At 42.2% G+C, this 26,818-nt stretch overlaps 1 protein-coding gene across 1 annotated transcript; it reads left to right on the top strand.

Annotated features, from left to right (window-relative positions):
* Nucleotides 1–405: 405 nt before the first annotated feature.
* rrp12 (ribosomal RNA processing 12 homolog) lies at nucleotides 406–26,818 on the top strand. The gene is made up of 34 exons (XM_029753297.1): nucleotides 406–634; nucleotides 2,240–2,469; nucleotides 4,229–4,312; nucleotides 4,582–4,658; nucleotides 5,557–5,662; nucleotides 6,782–6,898; nucleotides 6,980–7,118; nucleotides 7,380–7,507; nucleotides 7,600–7,698; nucleotides 7,833–7,924; nucleotides 8,184–8,295; nucleotides 8,371–8,471; nucleotides 9,944–10,058; nucleotides 10,178–10,320; nucleotides 10,459–10,580; nucleotides 10,661–10,725; nucleotides 13,323–13,485; nucleotides 13,722–13,876; nucleotides 14,111–14,178; nucleotides 14,340–14,433; nucleotides 14,602–14,760; nucleotides 14,881–14,961; nucleotides 15,047–15,152; nucleotides 15,253–15,360; nucleotides 15,688–15,845; nucleotides 15,972–16,063; nucleotides 19,420–19,575; nucleotides 19,679–19,851; nucleotides 20,289–20,399; nucleotides 20,794–20,843; nucleotides 25,565–25,643; nucleotides 25,755–25,822; nucleotides 25,938–26,020; nucleotides 26,121–26,818. Exons 1-34 carry the CDS (start codon nucleotides 496–498, stop codon nucleotides 26,221–26,223), a joined length of 3,876 nt encoding a protein of 1,291 aa, XP_029609157.1. The 5' UTR covers nucleotides 406–495; the 3' UTR covers nucleotides 26,224–26,818.

Here is a 26,818-nt window from a genome sequence, read left to right as displayed (position 1 = left end):
TTTTTCTACTGTGTCATTGACTTGTTTATTGTGTTATTGGCTTGTTTATTGTTTACTCCATGTGTAACTCTGTGTTGTTGTCTGCGTCACACTGCTTTGTCTTGGCCAGGTCGCAGTTGTAAATGAGAACTTGTTCTCAACTAGCCTACCTGGTTAAATAAAGGTGAAATAAAAATAAATAAAAAAATGTCAAAAGCCATACCATCCTTTCAGGTCATAGAGCCTGAGAAGGGAGATTTGAAGATGTTTTTTATTGTTTTATTTTGGGTGGATTAAGTTAGTTTTCCCTGTCACATATAGTTTTTTTTATATGTAGTTTTTTCAACTCCGTCCAGTTGGTGGCAGTAATAAACCTTTTTGGGTTGTAGTCTGACATAAAACCCATAGAAGAAGAAGACTTGGGCGATCGCATCCCCGCTACGTCATCAGGAGAGCGACAGAGCCACTTGCGACAAATGCTTTGCTGAGCCAGAGTGGTTAGTATTATTTGAAAATATGGTGAAATCTGGAAAATTAAAATCTGGGGCCTCATCGAAACTGAAGCGATGGAAAAAGGGACACAGCAGCGACTCAAACCCCCAGACGAGCCGATTCAGACAGGCTGCCAAAAGCCGTTTCTTCAGCCGCCCCTCTGGTAAGCATTTGCAGCGTGTTCGGCCTGAGACGAGATAACACGTGGAAAGTCAGCCAGCCAGCCACCCAGCGAAGTTAGCTAGCATTGAGTCTATTACACATTTTCTAAACAAAGAAAGGCTAGCTGGTTTCAACTTTTGTTACATTGCTAACTTTCTGGAAAGTTGTCAATGTCGTTTGAGTCCATTCTCATTGCTGTGTTAATAATACAGCTATGCTGACATATGAGCCATATCATATGCTAGCTCCAACTAGCCTAGTGCCGACCATTGTTGTTCTAACTAAGACTGTTTTATGGTTGGGGAATCGTGACCTGGAAAGTTTTGTTTGTGCAATACACTATTTCATAGAATATTTCTAAACTTTCGACCCCAAAACAACCTATTGTACATCCCTCAGTCTCTATATTTAAGCAATAAACCACGTGATCCGTCATGCCTAAGAACTGCGTTTATACAGCGAGTGGGTCTAATCCTGATTGGTTAAAAGCGCATTCCAGCCGGTGTCTATTCCACAAGTTACCACTATTTACTCTGTTCCTTCTGACTGCGCAATCCACTGTCTCATCAGCACAGGCATGGAAGTTAAAAACTTGATCTCCACTATAAAAAGCATCTAGACATTATCGCACATTTATTTTAGACTAGCTTTTAGTTTAACAGCGGAGATTTGTGTAAACCTTACTGTCTGTCTCCGACATTTGCAACATTGTTAAAATATTCAAATTCGATCTCCAACTGTCCATAGTAATGAACGTGTAACGTTAGGGGTCGAGAGAGAAAGGGAGGCAGTGTTTCTCATCCAGTTGAAATCATGAATCAGCTGGCATAGTTTTTATGGATATAAACAAAGAAATGTAAATTGAAAAAAGGTTAAATGTAAAGAAGTGCAGCTAGTTTGCCGTCTTTCCAGCTTCAGTTTGAAGTTGTTAGCTGTGTCGTTGGCTAGCTCCTCTGAACAACAGTGTCCTAACGAGAGAGCACATTGTCTATGCCAGGTAAAATCGTGCCTCATTAGCTCATTGTTATGGATGTATCCAAATAAATGTCACTAGAAAACAGCTTAAACAAATGCAGCTACTGTTATTCTGTCTGCAATGTTTGACGTGACTGTAAGTTAGCCGTAGTTGGCTATCCAGCAAGCAAGGGATAAGAACGTTGCAATCCAGTATGGCAATGGAACATTTGGAATGAACGACAGGGTCGCGTCCATAGACACGACTGGGTCCCATCTCTGGCAACCGAAACAATAGAACGACCAGCCGGCTTGGGTAGCAACCATAGATTTGTTTCGCGACTATATCTTGTGGAAGAATGAAATAGTATGAATAAATTCATCTAAATAAGGTTTTCAATTAAAATATGTCAATCATTATTTGAATATGTTGGTAACTCGTTTGTCTCGGGCCTAACACCGGTTCCATAATATCCTCCAAACACAGACTTCTTGGGCATTGTCACTTGATTAGAAAATTATAGAATTTATAATTGCATTACCAATTTAAAAACCATCATCCACTAAATTACTAAAATGTAAATGTAAGATGACCTAATGTCAGTCAGTAGTACATGACCCTTAGATACTGATATCTTCTCTCGTTCTCCAGAGAAGAGTGACCTGACAGTGGATGCACTCAAACTGCACAACGAGCTGCAGGCAGGAAGCCTGGAGAGGGGTGCGGGTGACCGGGGAGATGCCTGTATGGAGGAGACGGCAGAGCAGGCCCTTTCAGAGAGGAGTGCAGGGACCTTCCTCAGCGGGTTGTCAGACTGCTCTAACCTTACCTTTAGAAAGGTGCAGCGCTTCTGGGAGTCCAACTCAGCTGCCCATAAAGAGGTGTGTAACTCTGGGGGACTGTACTTCTCTAAATGACCTGGTAACAGTGTACGTACAGTGCATTCAGAAAGTATTCAGACCCTTTGACTTTTTCCACATTTTGTTACATTACAGCATTATTCTTAAAATTATTCAATTGTTTTTGTTCCATCAATCTACACACAGTACCCCATAATGACAATGCAAAAATCGTTTTTTAGAAATGTTTGCAATTTATTAAAAATGAAAACCTGAAATCACATTTACATAAGTATTCAGACCCTTTACTCAGTACTTTTTTGAAGCACCTTTGGCATAGATTACAGCCTCAAGTATTGTTGGGTAAGATGCTACAAGCTTAACACACCTGTATTTGGAGAGTTTCTCCTAATATTCTCTGCAGATCCTCTCAAGCTCTGTCAGGTTGGATGGGGAGTGTCACTGCACAGCTATTTTCAGGTCTTTCCAGAGATGTTCAATCGAGTTCAAGTCTGGGCTCGAGCACTCAAGGACATTCAGAGACTTGTCCCGTAGCCACTCCTGCGCTGTCTTGGCTGTGTGCTTAGGGTCGTTGTCCTGTTGGAAGAGGAACCTTCACCCCAGTCTGAGGGCTCTGGAGCAGGTTTTCATCAAGGATCTCTGTACTTTGCTCCATTCGTCTTTCCCTCGATCCTGACTAGTCTCCCAGTCCCTGCCGCTGAAAAACATCCCCACAGCATGATGCTGCCAGCACCATGCTTCACCGTAGGGATGGTGCCAGGTTTCCTCCAGACGTGACGCTTGGCATTCAGGCCAAAGAGTTCAATCTTGGTTTTCTTGTTTCTCATGGTCTGAGAGTCTTTGGTTGCCTTTTCCAAGCCAGCTGTCATGTGCCTTTTACTGAGGAGTGGCTTCCATCTGGTCACTCTACCATAAACTCCTGATTGGTGGAGTGCTGCAGAGATGGTTGTCCTTCTGGAAGGTTCTCCCAACTCCACAGAGGAACTCTGGTCAGGCGGCCAGCTCCAGGAAGAGTCCTGGTGTTTCCGAACTTCTTCCATTTAAGAATGGAGGCCACTGTGTTCTTGGGGACCTTAAATGCTTCGGAAATATTTTGGTACCCATCGCCAGATCTGTGCCTTGACACAATCCTGTCTCGGAGCTCTACGGACAATTCCTTCGATCTCATGGCTTGGTTTTTGCTCTGACATGTACTGTCAACTGTGGGATCTTAAATAGACAGTTAACCCTTTCCAAATCATGTCCAGTCAATTGAATTTACCACGGGTGGACTCCAATCAAGTTGTAGAAACATCTCAAGGATGATCAATGGAAACAGGATGCACCTGAGCTCAATTTCGTGTCTCATATCAAAGGGTGTGAAAACTTATGTAAATATGGTATTTCTGTTAATACATTTTCAAACATTTCTAACCATGTTTTCACTTAGTCATTATGGGTATTGTGTGTAGATTGATGCGGAAAAGTTTTTATTTAACCAATTTAGAATACGGCTGTAACGTAACAATGTGGAAAAAGTCAAGGGGTCTGAATACTTTCCGAATGCATTACATGTTAAGGTTTGGCCAGGGTATGCCGTCATTGTAAATACGAATTTGTTCTTAACTGACTTGCCTAGTTAAATAAAAGGGAAATGAAAATGTTATAACTGAAGCTGACATCAACCGTGTATCACTGTTGTACTATAGTATTGATGTTATGTTAACCTGTCAGCTGCATAGGGTCTAAACCAATAAACTTGCCAAAGATATTCACTATTCGTATCTGTCTCGTCCCATAGATATGTGCAGTGCTGGCTGCGGTAACTGAGGTGATTCGATCTCAGGGAGGGAAGGAGACGGAAACAGAGTACTTTGCAGCTCTGGTGAGTAGGGCCTAATTACTGCTTATGCCTGTCTATCATAGTTTCAATATTACTAGATGAATGACCCCCCTACAAAGGTGTAATTGCATTGGATGCTTGCAAGTGCGTAAGAACTGGAGGCATATTAAGATTAATGTTATTCTCTGTGGCTTTCTGCTCCTGCATTGAAGTCAGTCAGAATTCATACGTACAGTGGACAATACTCTGGGCTAACCAGGAGAAAAATAGTTTGTTTTCAGACTAAACTTGGTGTCTTTCTCTGGTTTCAGATGACCACCCTGGAGGCAGTGGATTCAGGGGAGTCTCTGGCTGCTGTAGCCTACCTCCTCAACCTGGTTATGAAACGGTTAGTCCCACAGTTTCACTGCTCTCACCTATGCTAACTGTGGTCACTAGCTATGTTTCCATAAACTTGTCCAGCGATTTATTTTTTATTTTTTTTATCGACATTTAGAAAAATAGATCCGACATTTACCTGCTAGAGTGTGTTTTCATTTATACTGAACAAAAATGTAAAGTGTTGGTCCCATGTTTCATGAGCTGAAATAAAAGATCCCAGAAATGTTCCATATGCACAAAATTATTATTTCTCTAAAATTGTGTGCACACATTTGTTTACATCCCTGTTAGTGATCATTTCTCCTTTGCCAAGATTATCCATCCAACTGACAGTTGTGGCATATCAAGAAGCTGATTAAACAGCATGATCATTACACAGGTGCTCCTTGTGCTGGGGCCTTCCCTGTGGCTCAGTTGGTAGAGCATGGTGTTTGCAATGCCAGCATGGTGTGTGCAGCGCCAGGGTTGTGGGTTCGATTCCCACGGGGGGCCAGTACCAAAAAAAAATGCATGAAATGTATGCATTCACTACTGTAAGTCGCTCTAGATAAGAGCGTCTGCTAAATGACAAAAATGTAAAAGGCCAGGGGACACTGCAATTGGCATGCCGACTGAAGGAATGTCCACCATAGTTGTTGCCAGAGAATTCAATGTTAATTTCTCTACCATAAGCCACCTCCAACGTTGTTTTGGAGAATTTGGTAGTACGTCTACCGGCCTCTTTAAAATAATGTCTCCTATATCTGCCATTTCCATTACACATGTCACAATTATATTTTTTGCGACAATGCTTTTGTCAAATAAACCTGGGTCAATGGAAACCTGCCTACTGTCTTAGGTCTGACTGTGGTCTATGTGTTTAAGTATTTGTTAAGTGATTTGAATATGTATGTTGTGTCCCTCAGGGTTCCAGCACCAGTGTTGATTTCTAAGTTCTCTGACACGGCCAAAGCTCTGATGGACGTCATGTCCACCCTGGCCAGCTCAGAGTCCGCCTCCGCACTCAGATGGGTGAGTGTGTGTGTGTCTGTCCAGCGGGTACCTTTTAACTTCTTATGGCTGAAATCCCGTTAACGGGATCCGGTTTAATGGCAGAGCGTCAAATCCAATAATTATTAAAAATATTTAACTTTCATACATTCACAAGTGCAATACACCAAATTGAAGCTGAACTTCTTGTATTTCTAGCCACCGTGTCAGATTTCAACAAGGCTTTACGGCGAAAGCAAATTACGCTATAATCTGAGGATAGTCCCCAAACAAACAAACACTGACAATCATATTTCATCCCGCCAGGCGCGACACAAAACTCAGAAATAACATATAATTCATGCCTTACCTTTGACGAGCTTCTTCTGTTGGCACTCCAGTATGTCCCATAAGCATCACAAATGGTCCTTTTGTTCGATTAATTCTGTCGTTATACATCCAAAATGTCAATTTATTTGGCGCGTTTGATCCAGAAAAACACCAGTTCCAACTTGCGCAACATGACTACAAATTCTCTCATAAGGTGCCTGTAATCTTTGACAATTTTCAGCAAACAACTTTCCTAATACAACTTTAGGTATTTTTTTAACGTAAATAATCGTTCAAATTTAAGACGGGATAAACTGCGTTCAATACCGGAGGAAAACAAAGTGGAGCATGCTTTCAGTTCGAGCGCCTCTATCAAAAAGTACACTTCCCTCGAGCCTCGTTTTGAACGACCTTACTTCTTCATTACACAAAGGAAAAACATCAACCAATTTCTAAAGAATGTTGACATCCAGTGGAAGCGATAGGAACTGCAAGCAACTCGCTTAGAATTCTAGATTCTCAATGAAAACTCATGGAAGAGAGAGTGACCTCAAAAAAAATAAAAAATAATATTCCTGGATGGTTTGTCCTCGGGGTTTGGCCTGCCAAATAAGTTCTGTTATACTCACAGACATCATTCAAACAGTTTTAGAAACTTCAGAGTATTTTCTATCCAAATCTACCAATTATATGCATATCCTACCTTCTGAGCCTGAATAGCAGGGAGTATACTTTGGGCACACTTTTCATCCGGACGTGAAAATAGCGCCCTCAAGCCATAAGAAGTTAACATCATTTAAATAAAGTTTTCAACCTGTTTTCTTTCTCTAGATCCTGTCGTGCCTCTCCACTCTTTTGCGGAAGCAGGATGTTACAGTGTGGAGTTACCCGTCTACTCTGCAGACATACCACGGTCTACTCAGCTTCACTGTCCACAGCAAGCCCAAGGTACGCACGCCCACACGCGCACACACAGTACCTTATATTCACAATAATTTGGTAATCAATTGTTTACACTCTCCACCTCAGATCCGTAAAGCAGCGCAGCACGGTGTGTGTTCCATCCTGAGAGGCAGTGACTTACTGTTTACAGACAATGCCCCAACCCACCACCCTGCTGCCGCGATGGCCGCCAAGTTCTGCATCAAAGAGATTGAACAGGCAGGAGGTACAACCCCCAACCTTTAGGGATTTGTTTTTTGTCCATGGTTTTATTTGAACGCAGAGGCAATGATTTACGTCTATACTTTTTATTTGTTATGAGGTCCGTTTTAACTCTACTCTCAAAGCTTTGATTGACAAGGCTTGCGGCTTGTGATTATGCTACTGCAACACTGTCTTTAAGGTCTGAAGCAAAGCTAGAGAACTCAAATCCCCCTTACATGACCTTTTAATTAAGCTTCTCTGTATTTTTTTATTTTTTATTCAGGCAGTAAGGAGGACACCACCACCCTGCACGTCCTGGGTCTCCTGAAGGACCTCATGGTCACCTTCCCTCTCAATGCCGTCAAGTCCTGCTGTGAGACTCTGCTCAGGGTGATGACCCTCAGCCACGTGGTGAGAACACACACACACACACACACACACACACACACACACACACACCTCACCTTCCCAAACTGACCTCTAGCCCTGCTTTCTCTTTCTAGTTGGTGACAGCATGTGCCATGCAGGCCTTCCATAAGCTGTTCAGTGGGAAACCCAACCCTGTTACCTTGTCTGCTGAACTCAATGCTCAGATCATCACGGTAAGGTCACAAAGCTAAAGTCACAGCCTGGGATCCAAAAACACCACATACTCATACCCCCTTCACACTGTAAACCTGGGCTGAAAATGATTAATTGGGTTAACGGTGCTGTGTTATGTTCTTTCTCTCTTCAGGCCCTGTATGACTACCTGCCCAGTGAGAATGACTTGCAGCCTCTACTAGCCTGGCTGGCTGTCATGGAGAAAGCCCATGTTCACCTGGCCAGGTAGAGTACACTACACCACCAGAGTACACTACACCACCAGAGTACACTACACCACCAGAGTACACTACACCACCAGAGTACACTACACCACCAGAGTACACTACACCACCAGAGTACACTACACCACCAGAGTACACTACACCACCAGAGTACACTACACCACCAGAGTACACTACACCACCAGAGTACACTACCCCTGCAGCAGTAAAAATGTATTCTTATTTTTAATTAACTGAATGTTCACTCTCTCTCTCCTCAGTGTTCAGTCGTCTCTAAGTCTGGGTCATCTCCCTCGTCTCTTCTCCACAGCCATGTCCTGCCTCCTGTCACCTCACACACAGGTCGTCTCTGCTGCCACCAGTACACTCAAGGTAACATACTTCAAGCTCACCACTTTGTTTACACCTACCCTGTTAAGTGGCCCTAACTGTGCTTGTGTGCTGTAGACTCTGCTGTCGGAGTGTGTGGCTCCTCACATGGAGGAGATCGGCCCTGTCAGCCCCACCGCATCCTCTGGAAACGCTTCCTACATCTGCAAGATGTTCCGGTGAGAACACACACACACACACTCACCTAGGGATAGTGCGCTCGCTCACTAGGGCTGGGTGATATGGCCTAAAAAATATGATATGGCCTAAAACTTATAGCAGATTCATGTTCTCTTTTATTCGCTAAATAAGCTTTGTTGCATAATTAAAGGTATTTCAAACGGTCAGGAATAATCTTAATGAATTCAGGGCTTGTAAAGTTATACCTAGGCTAAACATAAGACTTCAACCATAAGACCCACTAATAGTTTGTTATATCAAAATAGTTGAACCTGTTTTTGTTTTGCAATAGTCACTGATCTGGCTTTCAAGTCTATGAAAATTACATTTTTGTTACAAGTGTAACTAGAACCATGCACATCTGCTATTAATGACCAACTTCTGGTAGAAGGCATTATAGGCAATTAATACAGGTCTCATAAACAATCTCTAAAGGACAAGCCCACTGAGTAGCCAGCTAATTTGTATATTTAAAGTCTAGCCAACTTTGATCTATTTGCTTGCCTACAAGGTATAACAGTTGAGCAGTTATGAATACACCCTTGTCTGTCTCCGACTGTTGGAACAACATACCCTGTTCACTTTCTTTAATGTTGAAATCAAATGGCCTACCTGGATAAGAAGAAGCTTATTTCTTAGAATGAGAACGAGTTGCCGATTCCTTATAGGGGCGGCAGGGTAGCCTAGTGGTTAGAGCATTGGACTAGTAACCGAAAGGTTGCAAGTTCAAATCCCTGAGCTGACAAGGTACAAATCTCTCTGACCCTGAACAGGCAGTTAACCCACTGTTCCTAGGCCATCATTGAAAATAAGAATTTGTTCTTAACTGACTTGCCAAGTTAAATAAAGGTAAAATAAATAAAATACAAATATATTTTTATGCTCAGTGCACATTTTATAAAACGCAGACTACGGCGCGCGTGGCATGAAATTGAGTATTACTTTTCCACAATCATGTTCATTAATACTCCCGTCTTAGTAGGCTCTGCTCAGCCCAACATTTTGGGAGTTGATACTTAAAAAGGGTATTGTTACGTAGGTAAAGTTTTCCTCTATTACGTTAAAATAATGTCTCAATGTGTTTCGGTGTCCATATGACCGATTTTTCTTTTAAATGTATTTTTTATTATATATTTTTTTATGTCGGACCAAATCTCAAATGCAAATAGTGAGTGGAAACTGCTTGTCAAAGAGGAAGAAGAGATCTTTCGTCTCTTTGTTGTGAGTGGCAGGGGGAGGGGCTTGGTGTCTACTAGTGGGAAGGTGCACCGAAGGAGACGAGACTTAATAAAAATAAAAAAATGAAACAAAGAACATCCTTGATTTTTTGCGATACAGGCATTTGGAACATCAAGCTAAAGCAATTTCTGTCTCACTCACTGACTCACGCAGGGGTCAAGGCATAATTAGGCGTTTATATATAGATATTTATGTTTGATATCCAGTTTTAAGCTGCCTCTGTGTATTGTAGTATCGTGGAGGAGGGTCTGTCGTATCGTTTCCACGCCTCCTGGCCGTTCGTTCTGCAGTTGCTGGGCTGCTTCTACAGAGCAGCAGGGAAACACACACACCCGGTCATGACCAAGGTAACGCTCCCCGACAGCACCAAGTTAACACACACACACACACACAGTGGCTTTGTCATGCCCAAATACTTACCACTTGTTGTAGAACTGGACAATCATTTTAATTTTGTTTCTCTCAGTCTCTCCAGTCTCTAGCGGACCTGCGCTCCACCCCTCGGTTCCCGTTCTGTGGTGAGCTTGACCTGGCTGTAGGCGGCGCTGTAGAGAGCATGGGACCTGAAGTACTGCTGACCGCTGTACCACTCAACATCACTGGACTGGAGTATGTCTGCTATTAGCTACTGTGATTAGTTTGTTACTAAGTTATAGCTGTTTATTACGTTAGTAGATTGTATTGTTAGTTTGTATTGTGTCTTAGTTGATCAGTTTAATAATTGTGTGTGTGTGTGTGTGTTGGCAGAGACAATCTGGAGTTCCCTCGTAGTTGGTTGATCCCTGTCATACGTGATCACGTTAAGAACACGCAACTGGCTTACTACACATCATATCTCCTGCCACTCGCTGCCACGCTCCGACAGAGAGGTAAATAATGGTTTGTGTGTTGAATGGGTGTAAGCGTAAACAACGTATTGCTCATTTCTGTGCCTGTCTGTGTGTTGTAGCTGAGGAGCTGGAGAAGGCTGGACAGAAACTGGAGGCTAAAGTCTACAAGACACTCCAGCTGCAGGTAAGAATCTTGTTAGATTAGGTCTCCATACTGTGAGGCTGTTCCGTCTTATATCTGTCATTTATACCACGGCATTGCTGAATACTCCATTCTGATTGGCTAGAAAGGGATTCGAGAGTGGGCGTTAATATACATCGCTGAAGTAGTTCCAACAATGGCCGCCTTTTTACTGTTCTAAATCACTGCACCATGCAGTAGGGATGCACCGATATGACATTTATGGCCGATATGCGATATGTTCCTAGCCAAAAGACCCAATACTGATATTTAAAATTGTAGCGGCCTTTTTAAGCATTCTAGTACAGTTAAATAGCTGAAACACACACTGACCAAAATGTTATTTTGTTGGCATTTAGGTATGTCCCCATTACAAGTGAAACATAATCAAAACCTATTTCTTTCACTTACTTGCTGTGTTTCGTTTTTCATTTGTTCAGTCGTTTCATTCTCAACAGGGATTTCATCATACATGTCAAGCAGTGACGTTTCAGCTCTGTCTGTCCGTGGCCTCTTCTGTCGTGGGTCCTCTTCGTCGGTGTGCACTGTCTGTTTCCATCTTGTCCAGCTGTGTCTAACATTTCACGTAAACCCTGTTTCTTGTCTGCATCGAAGTAGCGGCCCTTGTACATAGCATCGAGCATGGTGGTGACACAGTATAGAGGCTCAGAGAGAATGCCACCGAATAGCTTGTTCACAGACTCTAGTAGAGTAGTTTTGCAAGTTTTAACCCCACAGTCTGTCGGCAGTTTTGTTGAGAAGGCGTTTAATGCCATGACAGAGGGAATCACGTCTGCTGCAGACGCCAGTTGATGAGCTTATTTTTTTTTGTCAGTTGTTCGAATGGAGCTAGGAGTGTGTTCATGTTCTCAAATGCCATTGAACTGGCAGCAGCGTTAAGAGAACCAGCGTGTTCGTCTTTCCTCAGTACAAAATCCTCGTCGACCCACTGTGCTGTCAGGCTCGGCATGCTCATGGGGCTGACATCCCTGGTCCAAATGTCAGTCGTGAAGCTAATAGCAGTGACGCCCATAGCAAGTCGCTCATGGATGTGCGTTTCATTGGGAACGGAGGTCCAACAACGAAAAGCATTGATTTGGGCTCCCGAGTGGCACAGCGGTCTAAGGCACTGCATCTCAGTGCTAGAGGCTTCACTACAGACCCTTGTTCGATTCCAGGCTGTATTACAACCGACAGTGATTGGGAGTCCCATAGGGCAGCGCACAATTGGCCAGCGTCGTTAGGGTTTGGCCGGGCTAGGCCGTCATTGTAAATAAGAATTTGTTCTTAACTGACTAGTTAAATAAAGGTTAAAAATATTTGTTTCTAGAGACTTCTTTTTTACAGCATCTGATGACTTAAGGTAGTGAGCATTGAGCATGATTTTCTCTGGTCCCTCTTTTACTATGTTGCAGTCATGACGCAAGTGGCGCTCGTGCTCTCTCATACTCCAACATGCTTTTACGTTTGACCAGCTGCTTTCAGTAATTGTTGAATTTGATTGTCATATTGGCAGATTTTCTAGCAACAAACAATTTAGCTAGCTTCGAGCCTAGCGTTTGATTTGCAATGCCAATGAACAGTAAGGAACAGTGTCCTGACTCCTGGCGAGACAGGAACTTTTTCTGTACCAGCCGAAATCGCTCATCTGCATAGGCTACTTGTTGTGGATGTATCCATATAAATGTCACTAGGAAACAGCTTAAGCAAATGCTGTTAATCTAGCGGCACTGTTTGACGTGACTTTGTTAGCTGTGATTGGCTAGCTAGAAGGCAATGAATAAGAATGCTTCCAGCCTGCGTAGCAATCGAACATCATAATTAACTACTGGTGCACGTCTCTAGCAACCTTTACCAAAATAACAAATGGCCAGTCCGCTTCTCTAGCAACCTAACCAATAGAACGAACCACCAGGTTTAGTGGAAGGATGAAATGGTATGCATTTACTTATCGACTGAAAGTATTGATAAGTCATTTCGACCAGTAAATTTGTGCTTTAGTATTGTTTTGTTTGGCAACCGTGGTATGGGTGGATAAACGGCTCCGCTCTATACATTATCTGGAACTCCGCGGAGGGACTCCGCTCCGCATCGTCCATTATTTCCCCCCCAAAAAGGACAGTGTCAGTGTTTATCCCTTACATATATCTGCCAGACTTGAGTGTTGTCTCTCTCTTTGCATCCCTGTCAAAGCTATTGTGTACTTCCTGTCAGAGCTGTACTATTCCTACTTAGGCCATATACATTTAATGACATGTTTAATGGATGCCCCTCATTTTCTCAATAGCTTCCAGTAGAGAGACAGAACTTTCTCCAATTATGGTTGAACTATGCCTCTTAAACTCATATCTCTTGATTAGGTTGCCAGGTTTTGACTATAATTATTTTCTTTGCTCGCCTCACTTAAAAAAACCCAAAAACAATTCATACAATTTGTATGGCCTCTGGTGTTCCAACACAGGTGTTGTGTGTCTCTTTCTGTATCCCTGTCACATCTGCACCATGATAAGGTGTTTCGTTTCTCCCGGTGATATTGTGTGTTCTGTGATGGTGTGTCCATTCCTGTACCGTACTCACTGGTGTGTTTCTGTTCCCGTCAGATCTGGACCATGCTGCCAGGGTTCTGTGTGGGGCCCTTGGACCTGCTGGTGTCGTTTAAAGGTGTAGCAAGGGCACTGGGCATGGCCATCAACGAACGGCCTGACCTACGACTGACCATCTGCCAGGCCATACGCACACTCATCACCAAGAGCTGTAACACCGGTACGCACAAGCATGCACACAAACACAAGCACTGACAGGCACATACACTTGCACATGCATGAACTACCCAGGTATTGAACCAAGGTTATCTGCATGCCGTTAGCCCACTGACCTAAAGCCTAGGCATTAGCTCAAGTTTCTCATCACGTGATGATAGTTCCCAGAACCACCTCTATTACACACACATGCTATGTAGGTCAGTCGCTAAACGCTCCTCTGCTATGTTCCCCCTGTAGAAGAGGAGAAGGCGGAGGTGGGGCGTTTTGCTAAGAACTTCCTGCCCATCCTGTTCAATGTGTTCAGTCAGCAGCCTGCTCCTGGAGACATTGCCCCCTACAGGATGGCTGTCCTAGACACCATTAAAGTCTACCTGACTGTCACAGACCCACAGGTACACACTCTGGCTCCTTAACAATCTTTTTTGGGGGGGGGTTCCAAAATTCCTCTCCTGACTTCTCCTCCCCTGAGTTTTGAGAAGGCGAGTAGAGAACATGCAAGGAATCTAGGAAACACTGAGAGCCTCTTTCATGCTCATTCATTTACACACACACCTCCGTGCCTCAACAAAAATGCCTAACAAAAATGTACGTTTTGTCTCCTGGTGGTGTAATGTTTTATCTCTCAGATGGTGTGTACCTTCCTATCAAAAGCTACAGAGAGACTCAGCAGCCCAGACAGCACTGAGTTCATACGGTAGGAATGTGCTTAGTTAGTTGTGTTTGGTGTGAATTACATGATTACATTTCTGTATTACAATTGAATTGCCAATTACATTACTGTACAATGCCAAGACGCATTCCTATTTAACATTTAACCCCCAAAAATTTGAATCTTACATCTGTCTCCCCCCCCAGGATGTCTGTCATGGACCTGGTGGTTGCCATGGCACCCTGTGTAGATGAGGTCACAATGAGTCAGACCTTTGAACTGATTAGGCCATACCTGGAGGTTAGGACACGTGACATTTTGACTGTGCAAAGATGTGGAGATGTTTTCCAAACCAGCCATATTATTTGAAATACTAAACGCATCACTTTTAAAAGCGCATAATATATTGTTTATATAATTTTTTTCACAGCTCATACATGTTTCCCTTTCTAATTTTTGTGTGTGTAGAATAAGGAGCCACACATGCAGAAGAAGGCGTACCGCGTATTGGAGGAGATGTGCGGTGGAGAGAGGGAGGAGTGTAGATCATTCGTTCTCTCTCACCTAGAGACGCTCAAACACGTTCTGCTGGGGACACTGAAGAATGCTTCATCTCCCGCCAAGAGGGTAAGACGTGTGTGTGTGTGTGTGTGTGTGTGTGTGCGCGCTCCTCGCCCTTACTGAGTGCAAGGACAGCTCAACCGGCTTAATTTTGTCTAACTCTCCCTCTTTCCCTTTTCCTCTCAGCCCAGACTAAAGTGTCTTATCCACATTGTGAAGCAGCTGAGTGATGAACACAGAGACTTCATCACTGCCCTGCTACCCGAGGTATATACACACACACACACACACACACACGCACACATACTCACGCTAGCACTCGCACACTTACACTATTCTTTAACTCTCCTAGGTGATCATATGTACTAAGGAGGTGTCAGTAGGAGCTCGTAAGAATGCCTACACTCTACTGGTGGAGATAGGAAACGCTTTTATCAGGTTCTGTGGAGATGCCAAAGGTAAGGATTACTCGACCAGAGGCTTTGGTTTACATGCTCCTCTAGATTCTTACTATCACAGAGAGTTACTCCCTGTCTTTCTGTCCCTGTCTCTCCGTAGAAGCTTTGGAGCAGTACCTACTGTTGGTGTACGTGGGGCTGACCGGCTCTGTCACTATGATCACATGTACGGTCCTGGCTCTCACCAGACTGGTCTTTGAGTACAAAGGTAAACCAACTCTATTCCCCTTACACTGACAAACTGTTTATGGTGTGTTTATGTCCCTCTAGTTCAGGGCTTTCAAACTTGTTTCATGGAGGGCCGAGTGTCTGCTGGTTTTCGTTCTTTCCTTTCAATTTGTATCCAATTAAGACGTAGACAACCAGGTGAGGGGACTTCCTAACTAATCAGTGACCTTAGTTGATCAATCTAGTACATGGGAGGAGTGAAAACCACAGACACTCGGCCCTCCGTGGCATGAGTTTGACAGCCCTGCTCTAGCTGATTTCATCGCTGGAGCAGCTGTTACAAAGTGTGTGTGTGTGTGTGTGTCAGACTCTATAGACATGGGATCGATGGAGCACCTCCTACACAACGTGTGCCTGCTGCTGGCGTCTCGGACCAGGGAGATTGTCAAAGCAGCGCTCAGCTTCATCAAGGTCATCCTCTTTGTCATGGACCCCAAGACACTGGCTGGACACGTCACTGTGATGGTAGGGTTGTGCGCGTGCGGTTTGTGTTGGGTTTCTGCGTCTGTTTGTGTAGCATAAAACCACTTATGTTGGTGTTGAAGTTGGTTTGCAAAACTTTGCACGAACATGGTTGTATGTCTCTCTCAGATGGAGGGTGTTGGGAACATCAAGGATGACGTTAGAAGACACTTCAGGACTAAACTGAAAAACATTTTCACCAAGTTCATCAGGAAGTTTGGGTAAGTTTAGGCAACATATTTGATTTCAGACACTTTTCACTCAGGAGTTTGCTTGCTAGATGATTAGCCTTATGTGGATCTGAGTTGAAGAGTGGCGTGCTGTAGCTGTTTTTATCAATACCCACATGGCAGTAATGGGCAGGGACATACGTGGATATTGCACATACATTGGCATAGATGTTCCATATTCTTTACGATACTCGTTTTGTCCGAGGTATTTTGCACACCCCTAATAATGACGTCATTCACAAGGCGGCGGGGCGGCACGTCTGAGACCTCTCTCACACACACACACACACACACAGTGAGTTCGCTGAGGCAGTAGATAATCTTTGGGAGGGATGTGCGAGAGGGACTGATTTTAAGTGAATTAATAGAGTTTGTTGCAATAAGCTTTGAAATCTGCATATTTTGCATGCGTTTCACAAAGAACTAGGGGAGTTTATTGATGTTAGCTTCAACTGTAAGCTAGCAAGGAAAGTTAGATTTCAGCTTTGTAGTCTATCGGTATCACCTTGCATTGTTTTGCTAACAGTAACGGTTTCAACATTTCTACATGCCGTGTCGCATTATTCAAGTGTTAGCTCCCCACTCATGCTGCACAGGAGCTAACATGCATCCCAGACTCCCAGTGCAGGTTAGCAATGAGTAAGTACAGCAGGCAACGGTGCACGCCTCTTGCTGTAAGGGGGACATCGGCTGCGCTGATAGACTGACTTGATCCGTGAGACACATTTGACATTACCGGAAGTAACAAACTCTAGTACAGAAACTTATTTCATGTTCAGTATTGGAAAAAGTACAGAAGTTTCAGAGCGCCGTGCAACACTACATGGCATATGGTTTACATCGTTTTCATGCTCATCAAACCATTGTGACCACGCTTAACCTATGGATGGGGGCATTGCCATGGTAGCCAAAATACTGGCCTGCCCCACATTTTTATAGGTGACTCTAAGCATTATGGGATGATAATTGTTAGTCGATTGACACGCCAGCAGGTCACGTCATTTTGAATAGCTCCCTTTTAAGCTACAAATTTATTGTCTTTCTGCCGATATAAACGACTATTCCATGGAGCTTGTGAAAGCTGTGTTTTCTACACGAGAGGATCCAGACAAGGAAATTGTCACGAAATCATCTGTAAGACCTGAGCTAACAACTCATACGAACTCAGCAACAGAGAAGACTCAAACACGACAGTGTCATTTGTTTTGCTCTACGACATCCACAAGCTTTACGGCAGTCGTTTGAAATTAGGATGTGGGAGTCTGAAAGTACAGAGGTCTTAAAAAAAATTTTTTTTAAAAGACTGTCCAGACGGAACAGTTTTGCGCTACAAACGAATAAGTCACCAACATTGACAGGTAAGACTCTCGCGAACATTTAGCACTCACTCGTTTTGCTCTACAACACACGCTTCAGGGGAGTCGTTGTAAGGTAACCCAGTACTGCGCTGTAAAAATGGCACAAAAGTGAATAGGGTGTCAGTGCCATATCCAAAGTGACTAAATATGGGTCCCAAAAATACAATAAAATAACAATTTCCAGAGTTTTCTTCTTTCCTAGGTATAGGACAGACACTTAAATCGTATTCCTTTTATAATTTATTTGCCGTTTCTATGGGCTGTAGCAGTAAAGGCCAACATTTTTTTTATATATACCTACAGGGGTTCTAAAATTCCAAATAAACTGTCTTACAACAATTCCATATGTTAGCGCGAACCAAGGGCGTAGCCTTATAGGGCTTAACTCCGAAACCACAGCTGTGTGGAAGTATCTGCTTTCAATATACACTACCGGTCAAAAGTTTTAGAACACCTACTCATTCAAGGTTTTTATTTTTACTATTTTCTACATTGTAGAATAATAGTGATGACATCAAAACTATGAAATAACACATCAGCACTCCATCAGTCTCCTTTTGGTCAAATTGCCCATACTAAGCATGGAGGTGTGTTGGGTCATTGTCCTGTTGAAAAACAAATGATAGTCCCACTAAGCCCAAACCAGATGGGATGGCGTATCACTGCAGAATGCTGTGGTAGCCATGCTGATTAAGTGTGCCTTAAATTCTAAATAAATCACAGACAGTGTCACCAGCAAAGCACCCCCACACAATCACACCTCCTCCTCCATGCTTTACGGTGGGAAATACACATGCGGAGATCTGTTCACCCACACCGCATCTCACAAAGACACGGCGGTTGGAACCAAAAATCTCCAATTTGGACTCCAGACCAAAGGACAAATTTCCACCGGTCTAATGTCCATTGCTCGTGTTTCTTGGCCCAAGCAAGTCTCTTCTTCTTATTGGTGTCCTTTAGTAGTGGTTTCTTTGCAGCAATTCGACCATGAAGGCCTGATAGCGCTTGATGGTTTTTGTGACTGCACCTGAAAGTATCTTCAAAGTTCTTGAAATGTTCCGTATTGACTGACCTTCATGTCTTAAAGTAATGGTAGACTGTCGTTTTCTCTTTGCTTATTTGAGCTGTTCTTGCCATAATATGGACTTGGCCTTTTACCAAATAGGGGTATTTTCTGTATACCTCCCCACCTTGTCACAACACAACTGATTGGCTCAAACGCATTAAGAAGGAAAGAAATTCCACAAATTAACTTTTAACAAGGCACACCTGTTAATTCAAATGCATTCCAGGTGACTACCTCATGAAGCTGGTTGAGAGAATGCCAAGCGTGTGCAAAGCTCTCGGCAACGGGTGGCTACTTTGAAGAATCTCATATCAAATATATTTGGATTTGTTTTCCACTTTTTTGGTTACTACATGATTCTATGTTTTATTTCATAGTTTTGATGTCTTCACTATTATTATATAATGTATAAAATAGTAAAAATAAAGAAAAACCCTTAAATGAGTAGGTGTTCTAAAACCTTTGACTGATAGTGTGCACTGAAAAAATATATAAACACAACATGTAAAGTGTTGGTTTCATGAGTTGAAATAAAAGATCCCAGAAATGTTCCATACGCACAAAAAGCTTTTCTCTAAAATGTTGGTCACAAATTTGTTTATATCCCTGTTAGTGAGCATTTCTCCTTTGCCAGTATAATCCATCCACTTGACAGGTGTGGCATAGCAAGAAGCTGATTAAATCATGTGAAATACATTGATTAGGGCCTAATTAATTGATTTATATTGACTGATTTCCTTATATGAACTGTAACTCAGTATAGTTGTTGCATTTATATTTTTGTTCAGTGTACTTTGTGTTCCCTCATTTACACAAGTGTTTCCATTATTTTGGCAGTTACCTGTACATTATAAAACATTCAAGTTAAAAAACAAGTGAAATCCATGACGATATGTACATTTAGGTCAATGTACATTGTGTAGGTTTGAGTTGGTGAAAAGCAAGCTGCCTGTGGAGCATCATAAGGTGTTGGTGAATATCCGTAAGGCTGAGGCCAGAACCAAGAGATCAAGAATGGCTGACGAAGACCACGACGACTCAGACAGCGGGGACGACAAGCCAAAAGCCAGGGGAGAGAGGTATACACACGCTACCCTACTCTTGACTCCGTAATACACATCTCAACATTCGATTTGTGACTTTCTCTCTTCATCACTTCTTTTGTCCTCTTCCCTCCCTCAGTATTGAGGAGATCTTGGCCGAGTCAGACTCTGACATGTCAGATGACGAAATGCCTAAGGGCGCTAAGACCCAGAAGAAGCCCACAAAGCAGAAGGGGCGGGCCTGGCTGAAGGAGGGACAGGGAGACGAACCACTCAACTTCCTGGACCCCACTGTCTCCCAGAGGGTCTTGGGTAATGGAGTCTTTACTCTCAACTTTGTGGTGTTGAAACTACAGCTGTGTTTCATTCCAGGGAGCGTATTTCCTTCCCTTTGGTCATTCAGATCAGTATGAAACGTCCAGAACTAACTACAGCTTACATCCATCCAGTTGTCTCCGATCAACAAAGGGAAGTGATCGAGGGAAGGAAGGATTGTCTGGAATGAAATATAACTAATGTTGATTTAGATTTGTTCATTAGGTCATGCAAAGGAAAATGTTTTAAACATTTTGCGATATGAAAATGAGCAGTTCTTATTCGACAAGTCAATGTAGTACCTTGCTGTTAATGTCAGTTTTCTTGTTTTTGGTGCTTAATGAACACGACCCATGTTTTTTTGGTGGGCAAGGAGATTCATTGTTTTGTATGGAGAGTGTATGTATTGACCTGGGAGTGTGTGTGTGTTTCAGCCACCAACCCAGACATGAAGAAAAGGGCAAAAGTTCAGCACAGCTTCAAGGTCACGTCAGACGGAAGACTCATCATCAGAGAGGACAATGACGAGGGAGGCAAGACTAAAGGTAGTCGGACACGCGCTCTCACACACACACACAGACACACAAACTCACTCTTCGTTATGGGAGGAGAGAGAGAAGTGATCTGAACTTCCCTTCAACCACATTTTTACATCTACAACTTATTAAAATAAAATCAATACTTTATCATCCAGTTTGTTGAAATGGAAATTAGAAGTTTGCCTTTACCCACGTTACTCCATCTCTACATCTAGTAATGTCTATCATAACCACTGATTGGAAGTGAGTTTCCTGCTTCTGCTTGCTCTTTGGGGTCCAGGTTGGGTTACTGTGAAGCACAAATTATGTGAAAGGGGCTTTATAAATACATTCATCAATAATTTTTTGTTTACATTTCATTGATGTTAAAGCAGTATGATATGTCTCTCTTCCCTTACAGATGATGAGGGAGAGATGAAAGACATTCTGGAGGAGGCTGGAGTCAAGAGTGTGAGTATCCATCAGCATTGCCTACTGATTTCCCACGTTACCATGGGATCTGTGCTCACTGTGGCGACTTCCTTTCCTAGACGTAGTACACTACCTTCCCATGTCCCGAATAGTCCGCAGAAAGCTCCTTTCATGTTGTAGCATCGGGACAATATGCACAAACACTCGTGAAACATTTTCACTTAGGCTGCATTTACACAGGCAGCCTAATTCTGATCTTTTGCCGCTTAATTGGTCTTTTGACAAATCATTCGATAATTGGGCAACATATCAGAATTGGGCTGCCCATGTAAACGTAGCCCAAGTCTCCCATTGACATTAATTAGGTTGGATAAAGTTAGGATTTGCCACAAAATGAATATCATTGCGTAAAAAGTTTCCTGCTGAGGTTACTGACACAAGGGTGGGAAGAGTACTGAAATATTCTACTTAAGTAGAAGTACAGTTTAACCTCATTCAATGTAATGGCAAAATGTAGATTTCCGCCGAAATAGACATACCCAAAAGTACCTGCTATTCATGTGTAATTACATGATTCTGACATGCAAAAACTTGGTATATATTTGGAAAGAAGACACCTGGGAGATTGAGGAAAGGATCTAAAGACCGATAGGAGTTACAGTTGAAGTCGAAAGTTTACATACACTTAGGTTGTTGGAGTCATTAAAACTCGTTTTTCAACCACTCTACAAATGTCTTGTTAACAAACTATTGTTTTGGCAAGTCGGTTATGATATCTACTTTGTGCATGACACAAGTAATTTTTTCAACAATTGTTAACAGACAAATTATTTCACATACAATTCACTGTATCACAATTCCAGTGGGTCAGAAGTTTACATACACTAAGTTGACTGTGCCTTTAAACTTTGGAAAATGTTTGGAAAGTTTAAAGTTTGGAAAATTCCAGAAAATGATGTCATGGCTTTAGAAGCTTCTGATAGGCTAATTGACATAATTTTAGTCAATTGGAGGTGTACCTGTGGATGTATTTCAAGGCCAACCTTCAAACTCACTGCCTCTTTGCTTGACATCATGGGAAAATCAAAAGTAATCAGCCAAGACTACACACAAAATATTGTAGACCGCCACAAGTCTGGTTCACCCTTGGGAGCAATTTCCAAACGCCTGAAGGTACCACGTTCATCTGTACAAACAATAGTACGCAAGTATAAACACCATGGGACCACGCAGCCGTCATAACGCTCAGGAAAGAGAGGCTTTCTGTCTCCTAGAGATGAACGTACTTTGGTGCAAAAAGTGCAAATCAATCCCAGAACAACAGCAAAGGAACTTGTGAAGATGCTGGAGGAAACGGGTACAAAAGTATCTATATCCACAGTAAAACGAGTCCTATATCGACATAACCTGAAAGGCCGCTCATCAAAGAAGCCACTGCTCCAAAACAGCCATAAAAAGCCAGACTACGGTTTGCAACTGCACATGGGGACAAAGATTGTGTTTTTTGGAGACATTTCCTCTGGTCTGATGAAACAAAAATAGTAACTGTTTGGCCATAAAGACCATCATGTTTTGGAGGAGAAAGGGGGAGGCTTGCAAGCCGAAGAACACCATCCCACCCATGAAGCATGGGGGTGGCAGCATCATGTTGTGGGGGTGCTTTGCTGCAGGAGGGACTGGTGCACTTCATAAAATAGATGGCATCATGAGGAAAGAAAATTATGTGGATATATTGAAGCAATCTCTAAAGACATCAGTCAGGAAGTTAAAGCTTGGTCGCAAATGGGTCTTCGAAATGGACAATGACCCTAAGCATACTTTAAAAGTTGTGGCAAAATGGCTTAAGGACAACAAAGTCAAGGTATTGGAGTGGCCATCACAAAGCCTTGACCTCAATCCTATAGAAAATTTGTGGGCAGAACTGAAAAAGCGTGTCCGAGCAAGGAGGCTTACAAACCTGACTCAGTTACACCAGCTCTGTCAGCCGGAATGGGCCAAAATTCCCCTAACTTATTGTGGGAAGCTTGTGGAAGGCTACCCGAAACGTTTGACCCCAGTTAAACAATTTAACGGCAATGCTACCAAATACTAATTGAGTGTGTGTAACCTTCTGACCCACTGGGAATGTGATGAAAGAAAAAGAATCTGAAATAAATCATTCTCTACTATTATTCTGACATTTCACATTCTTAAAATAAAGTGGTGATCCTAACTGACCTAAGACAGGGAATTTTTACAAGGATTAAATGTCAGGAATTGTGCAACACCTTAGTCAAATACATTTAAGCTAAGTTTCTGTGAACTTTTGTCTGTCCACAGTTTCTGGTTAGGGTAGGTTTTAATAGTCAGTGGGTCAACATCTCCTATACACTTCCTGATAAACTCAGTCACCGTATCAGTGTAGTCGTCTATGTTATTCTCAGATGCTACCCGGAACATATCCCAGTCCGCGTGATCAAAACAATCTTGAAGCGTGGATTCCCATTTGGTCAGACTAGCGTTGAATATTCCTTTTTCAAACTCCCGAAAGTGCCTAAACGTTTAGCCTAGACATATCCAATGTATTGGCCCCACATACAAATGAACTGTTTACAAAAACAACATAAAAGCAACAGATATACACAAAACAATATATAAAAATGTCTTATCAAATACGAACTTGGTTACACACGTGTCCTGAACTATTTACAAATGGCATTTGTTTTACATCAAAGATATAGATAGATCAGATTCCACTTTCACCATAGCTTGTGCATGTCGTGACTTGTCTTTTGCCTGTGAGTTGGATAGTGGCGCTCACCTTGAGTGAGGGGTCTTGTGATAGTTGTGAGGTTGATTTGGGCCCCCAATTCAGCCATTCCCAACACCAACTGCTTTCGGAAGGCCAACTGAGAGAGAGGGTTTGACCTTTTGCTTTGGTCATCTGCTTGTGGAGAATTTAAAGCTATTTTATTGTAGCAATGTCCACAAAGTGTTGAAAAAGTCTACCATTTCCTGGTCTTGTGGAGGACCTGGTAGTAGCGCAAATAGAACCACAAACAATGGTCATGAGAGTTTAGTGGCCTCTCCAAAGTTACAAGGATGAAACAGCATACTGTGAACTAATATGAAACATGGACAATAACTACTTTGGAATTATATAACATTGAAATTACTTGTTACATAGGCCTATGTAAACTAAATCCAAAGCACAAAATGCAGACAACTTATAAAAACTCTAAAAGTGGATCCAATTCTTCTGGAAAGCAGTTGTCCAAATATTTTGTACGTTTTTTTCCTCCCCTTGAGAAGCCATCTTTTATACTAAAGCGATGTCACTTTAATTTCAATCTGTTTACACTGTAACGTTGCATGCTCTGTGCGTCTCGTCTCTGAGCCAGGTAGCAATATTTTGCATTACGCATAAAAGGTTCTAGGCCTTGCTTTGTCCCACCCAGGTCAACTGCATATCCCTGGAAAGCTTATCTCATTGGCTACAAAACTGTCAATGGTCCATAGTAGCCAATCCCCTGTGTAATGCGTGTAAGCAAGCAACATATACTTTTGATGTGCAAAGATATAGTCACTCGGTGGACATTCAATGTTGCTATTAAGCCATACATCTTCAGATAACATTGTCAAAATGTTAGATTTGTTCCTACCAACCTAAGTATTAATTTGATACCCCCATGTAGCTATAGGTCAAACACGGACCAAATCGAAGCTTACCCTGTAAGATGTTTGACTTAAATGTAAAATGTTTGGTGAAAACTTTGAGTAAAATAAACATTTTGACTCCTGGGGCTGGTGATCAATAACGGTTGGTCACAGGCAGACAAATAATATATTCCCATGATTTGGGGAGTCCCGGCTTTCGGTGTGTATCAACGTATTCAGTGTTTGTTTTGTTTATGCTTCACAATGCTAACCGGAATGTAGGTAGTAGCCATCTTGAAATTAGGTCATCGGCTCGGCCTCCCCTTGTATATTTGTATACCCATATATGGTAGTAAGTCACACCCAAGATTTAAGGCACCGATCAATAGCCAAGAATTTCAGCTTTCTGCAGACACCCTGCTTTTGCAGATAGCCCCTATCATTCTCATACCAGACTTTACATTTAAGAGGTTAATGAAGTTTTACTCAAGTCAAATTACTGGTGTAAAAAAAAAACCCCGTAAAAAGTAGCTTATTTAAAAAGTACTCGAGTAAAAGTAATTTAGTAATTAAAGATTGACCTTGAGAATTAGCTAATTTCGTTAGTATTACAATTTTCAGGTCATTTGATATTTTCCATGCATTAAAGGAAGAGAGGAAATTAATGTACAGTAGGAACTAAGTTAATTTATTTTATCAGTTGCAACAAGGCACATCTGTATGTTAAAAATAAGCAATTAAAATGTAATCCTAAATAAAAAACTTTACAAAATAAAGTACATAAACAAAGTTGCCAGACTTCAATATACTCCAGAAATAAACAATTGTAAATCTTTCAACCACCAATCACTCATTCACCCCTCTGTTACTATTTACTTTCATGGAACTGGCTGACATTCACCCATTTACTCTTTCTCTCACTCACAAGCTCCCTCACTCACCAGCGTGGAAAGAGTACTGAAATATCCCACTCAAGTAGAATAACTGTTACTGACTTAAAATAAGAACAAGTGCTCGTAAAAGCTTCTCTAACAGTAACAAGAGTATTTGAAATGTTACTTCCTACCTCAGCTGACACAACTTCTGAAACCTCTGAACTCTCTCTCCCCCCATTTCTTTCTCAGATAAAGACTAAGAAGAGGACATTCCAGGATGGTCACTACGATGATGACATGGAGATTGAACCCCAGCTGAAATACAAAGGTACAGCTGACTATTAATCTGTCTCTGTCAGTTGGCGTCCGTGTGTTCTGGTTGCTGGTCTCAAGTCATCTCGTGTGTGTGTGTGTATTCATGCGAGTTTCTTTCTTTCAGCTGGAGGCTCGGGGATCCACAGACCTCTGGGTGGGAGCAGAGACCTGGGGGGAGACTACAAGGCCAAGGTGACACATGCACACAGGCTGAAGTGTGTTTAGGCTGATTTCAAACTGGGACTATTGGTCAGCTCTTTGTTGAATCTGCACAAGGCTAAAGTGTGTGTTTTTGTTTTTTCTCCAGAAGGGTAAAGGAGATGTGAAGAGGAAAGGAAAGGTTGATCCATATGCCTACATCCCTCTGAGGAAAGCACAGCTCAACCGCAGGTAAAAACATAGCAAGGAACTAGTAATAAACATGGTAATAATTGTAGTAGAGTTGTAATGGCGAAAGCTTAATAACCCTTTGTTGTGTTTGTGTGTGTAGGAAGAAAGCAAAGATGCAGGGCCAGTTTAAGGGCATGGTGAGAGGGGCACAGAAGGGAGCGCAGTCTGGGAAGAGGATGCAAAGGAACAAGAGGAGGGCCTGAAATGTTTACATCCAACTGTTGAATCTGTGTCCTTCTGCCAGTTGTTCAAGAGGGTCTGTGCATAGAAATATAATTAAAGCTAATTCTGAGTGTGGGTCTGAGTCTATGCAGTTAAAACTATGGGTCTGAGTCTATGCAGTTTATTGCTCAGGCATACCCCCCTGAACAAGCATCCCAAGTATGTCTGCGAGAAACAGAATGTGGGAGAAGGAATGAGAAAAGGATTTGAAAAGGTCTTCAAATAGATCTGTAGATTTGTTTTGGGGGGGCGGGTCTTGCCTAATTCCCATTGTTATCAATGGATACAATCAGGCATACACATGAAACTTTAGCTTTATAGGCGTGTTCAATCCAAATGTGTAAAGATGGATAAACATCTGTTTTAAAGGTATTTATGTACCCTATTTTAAAGGATGGAAGAAAAATGTTGATGGTGTGAAAATTAAGAATGGCATGTTATTGCTCTGTTTGACCGCTAGATGGTGATCTAGATTGCGGTTGAATATAAACAAGAGTTGGTTAAAATTCATATTCCAGCACATGAAATTAGGATTACTGTTTGAATGTATTAAACTATTGATTCATCAGACTTAAA

This window comes from Salmo trutta, chromosome 5, assembly GCF_901001165.1.
Source record: "Salmo trutta chromosome 5, fSalTru1.1, whole genome shotgun sequence".
NCBI lineage: Eukaryota > Metazoa > Chordata > Actinopteri > Salmoniformes > Salmonidae > Salmo > Salmo trutta.
This window is presented reverse-complemented; position numbering and strand designations above follow the sequence as displayed.

Coding starts and splice junctions, on each gene's coding strand:
- rrp12 (XM_029753297.1), top strand. CDS start 496: ATGGTGAAATCTGGAAAATTAAAATCTGGGGCCTCATCGAAACTGAAG. Junction 15,153..15,252: donor GTTCTGTGGAGATGCCAAAG/GTAAGGATTACT, acceptor GTCTCTCCGTAG/AAGCTTTGGAGCAGTACCTA. Junction 19,852..20,288: donor TGTCTCCCAGAGGGTCTTGG/GTAATGGAGTCT, acceptor TGTGTGTTTCAG/CCACCAACCCAGACATGAAG.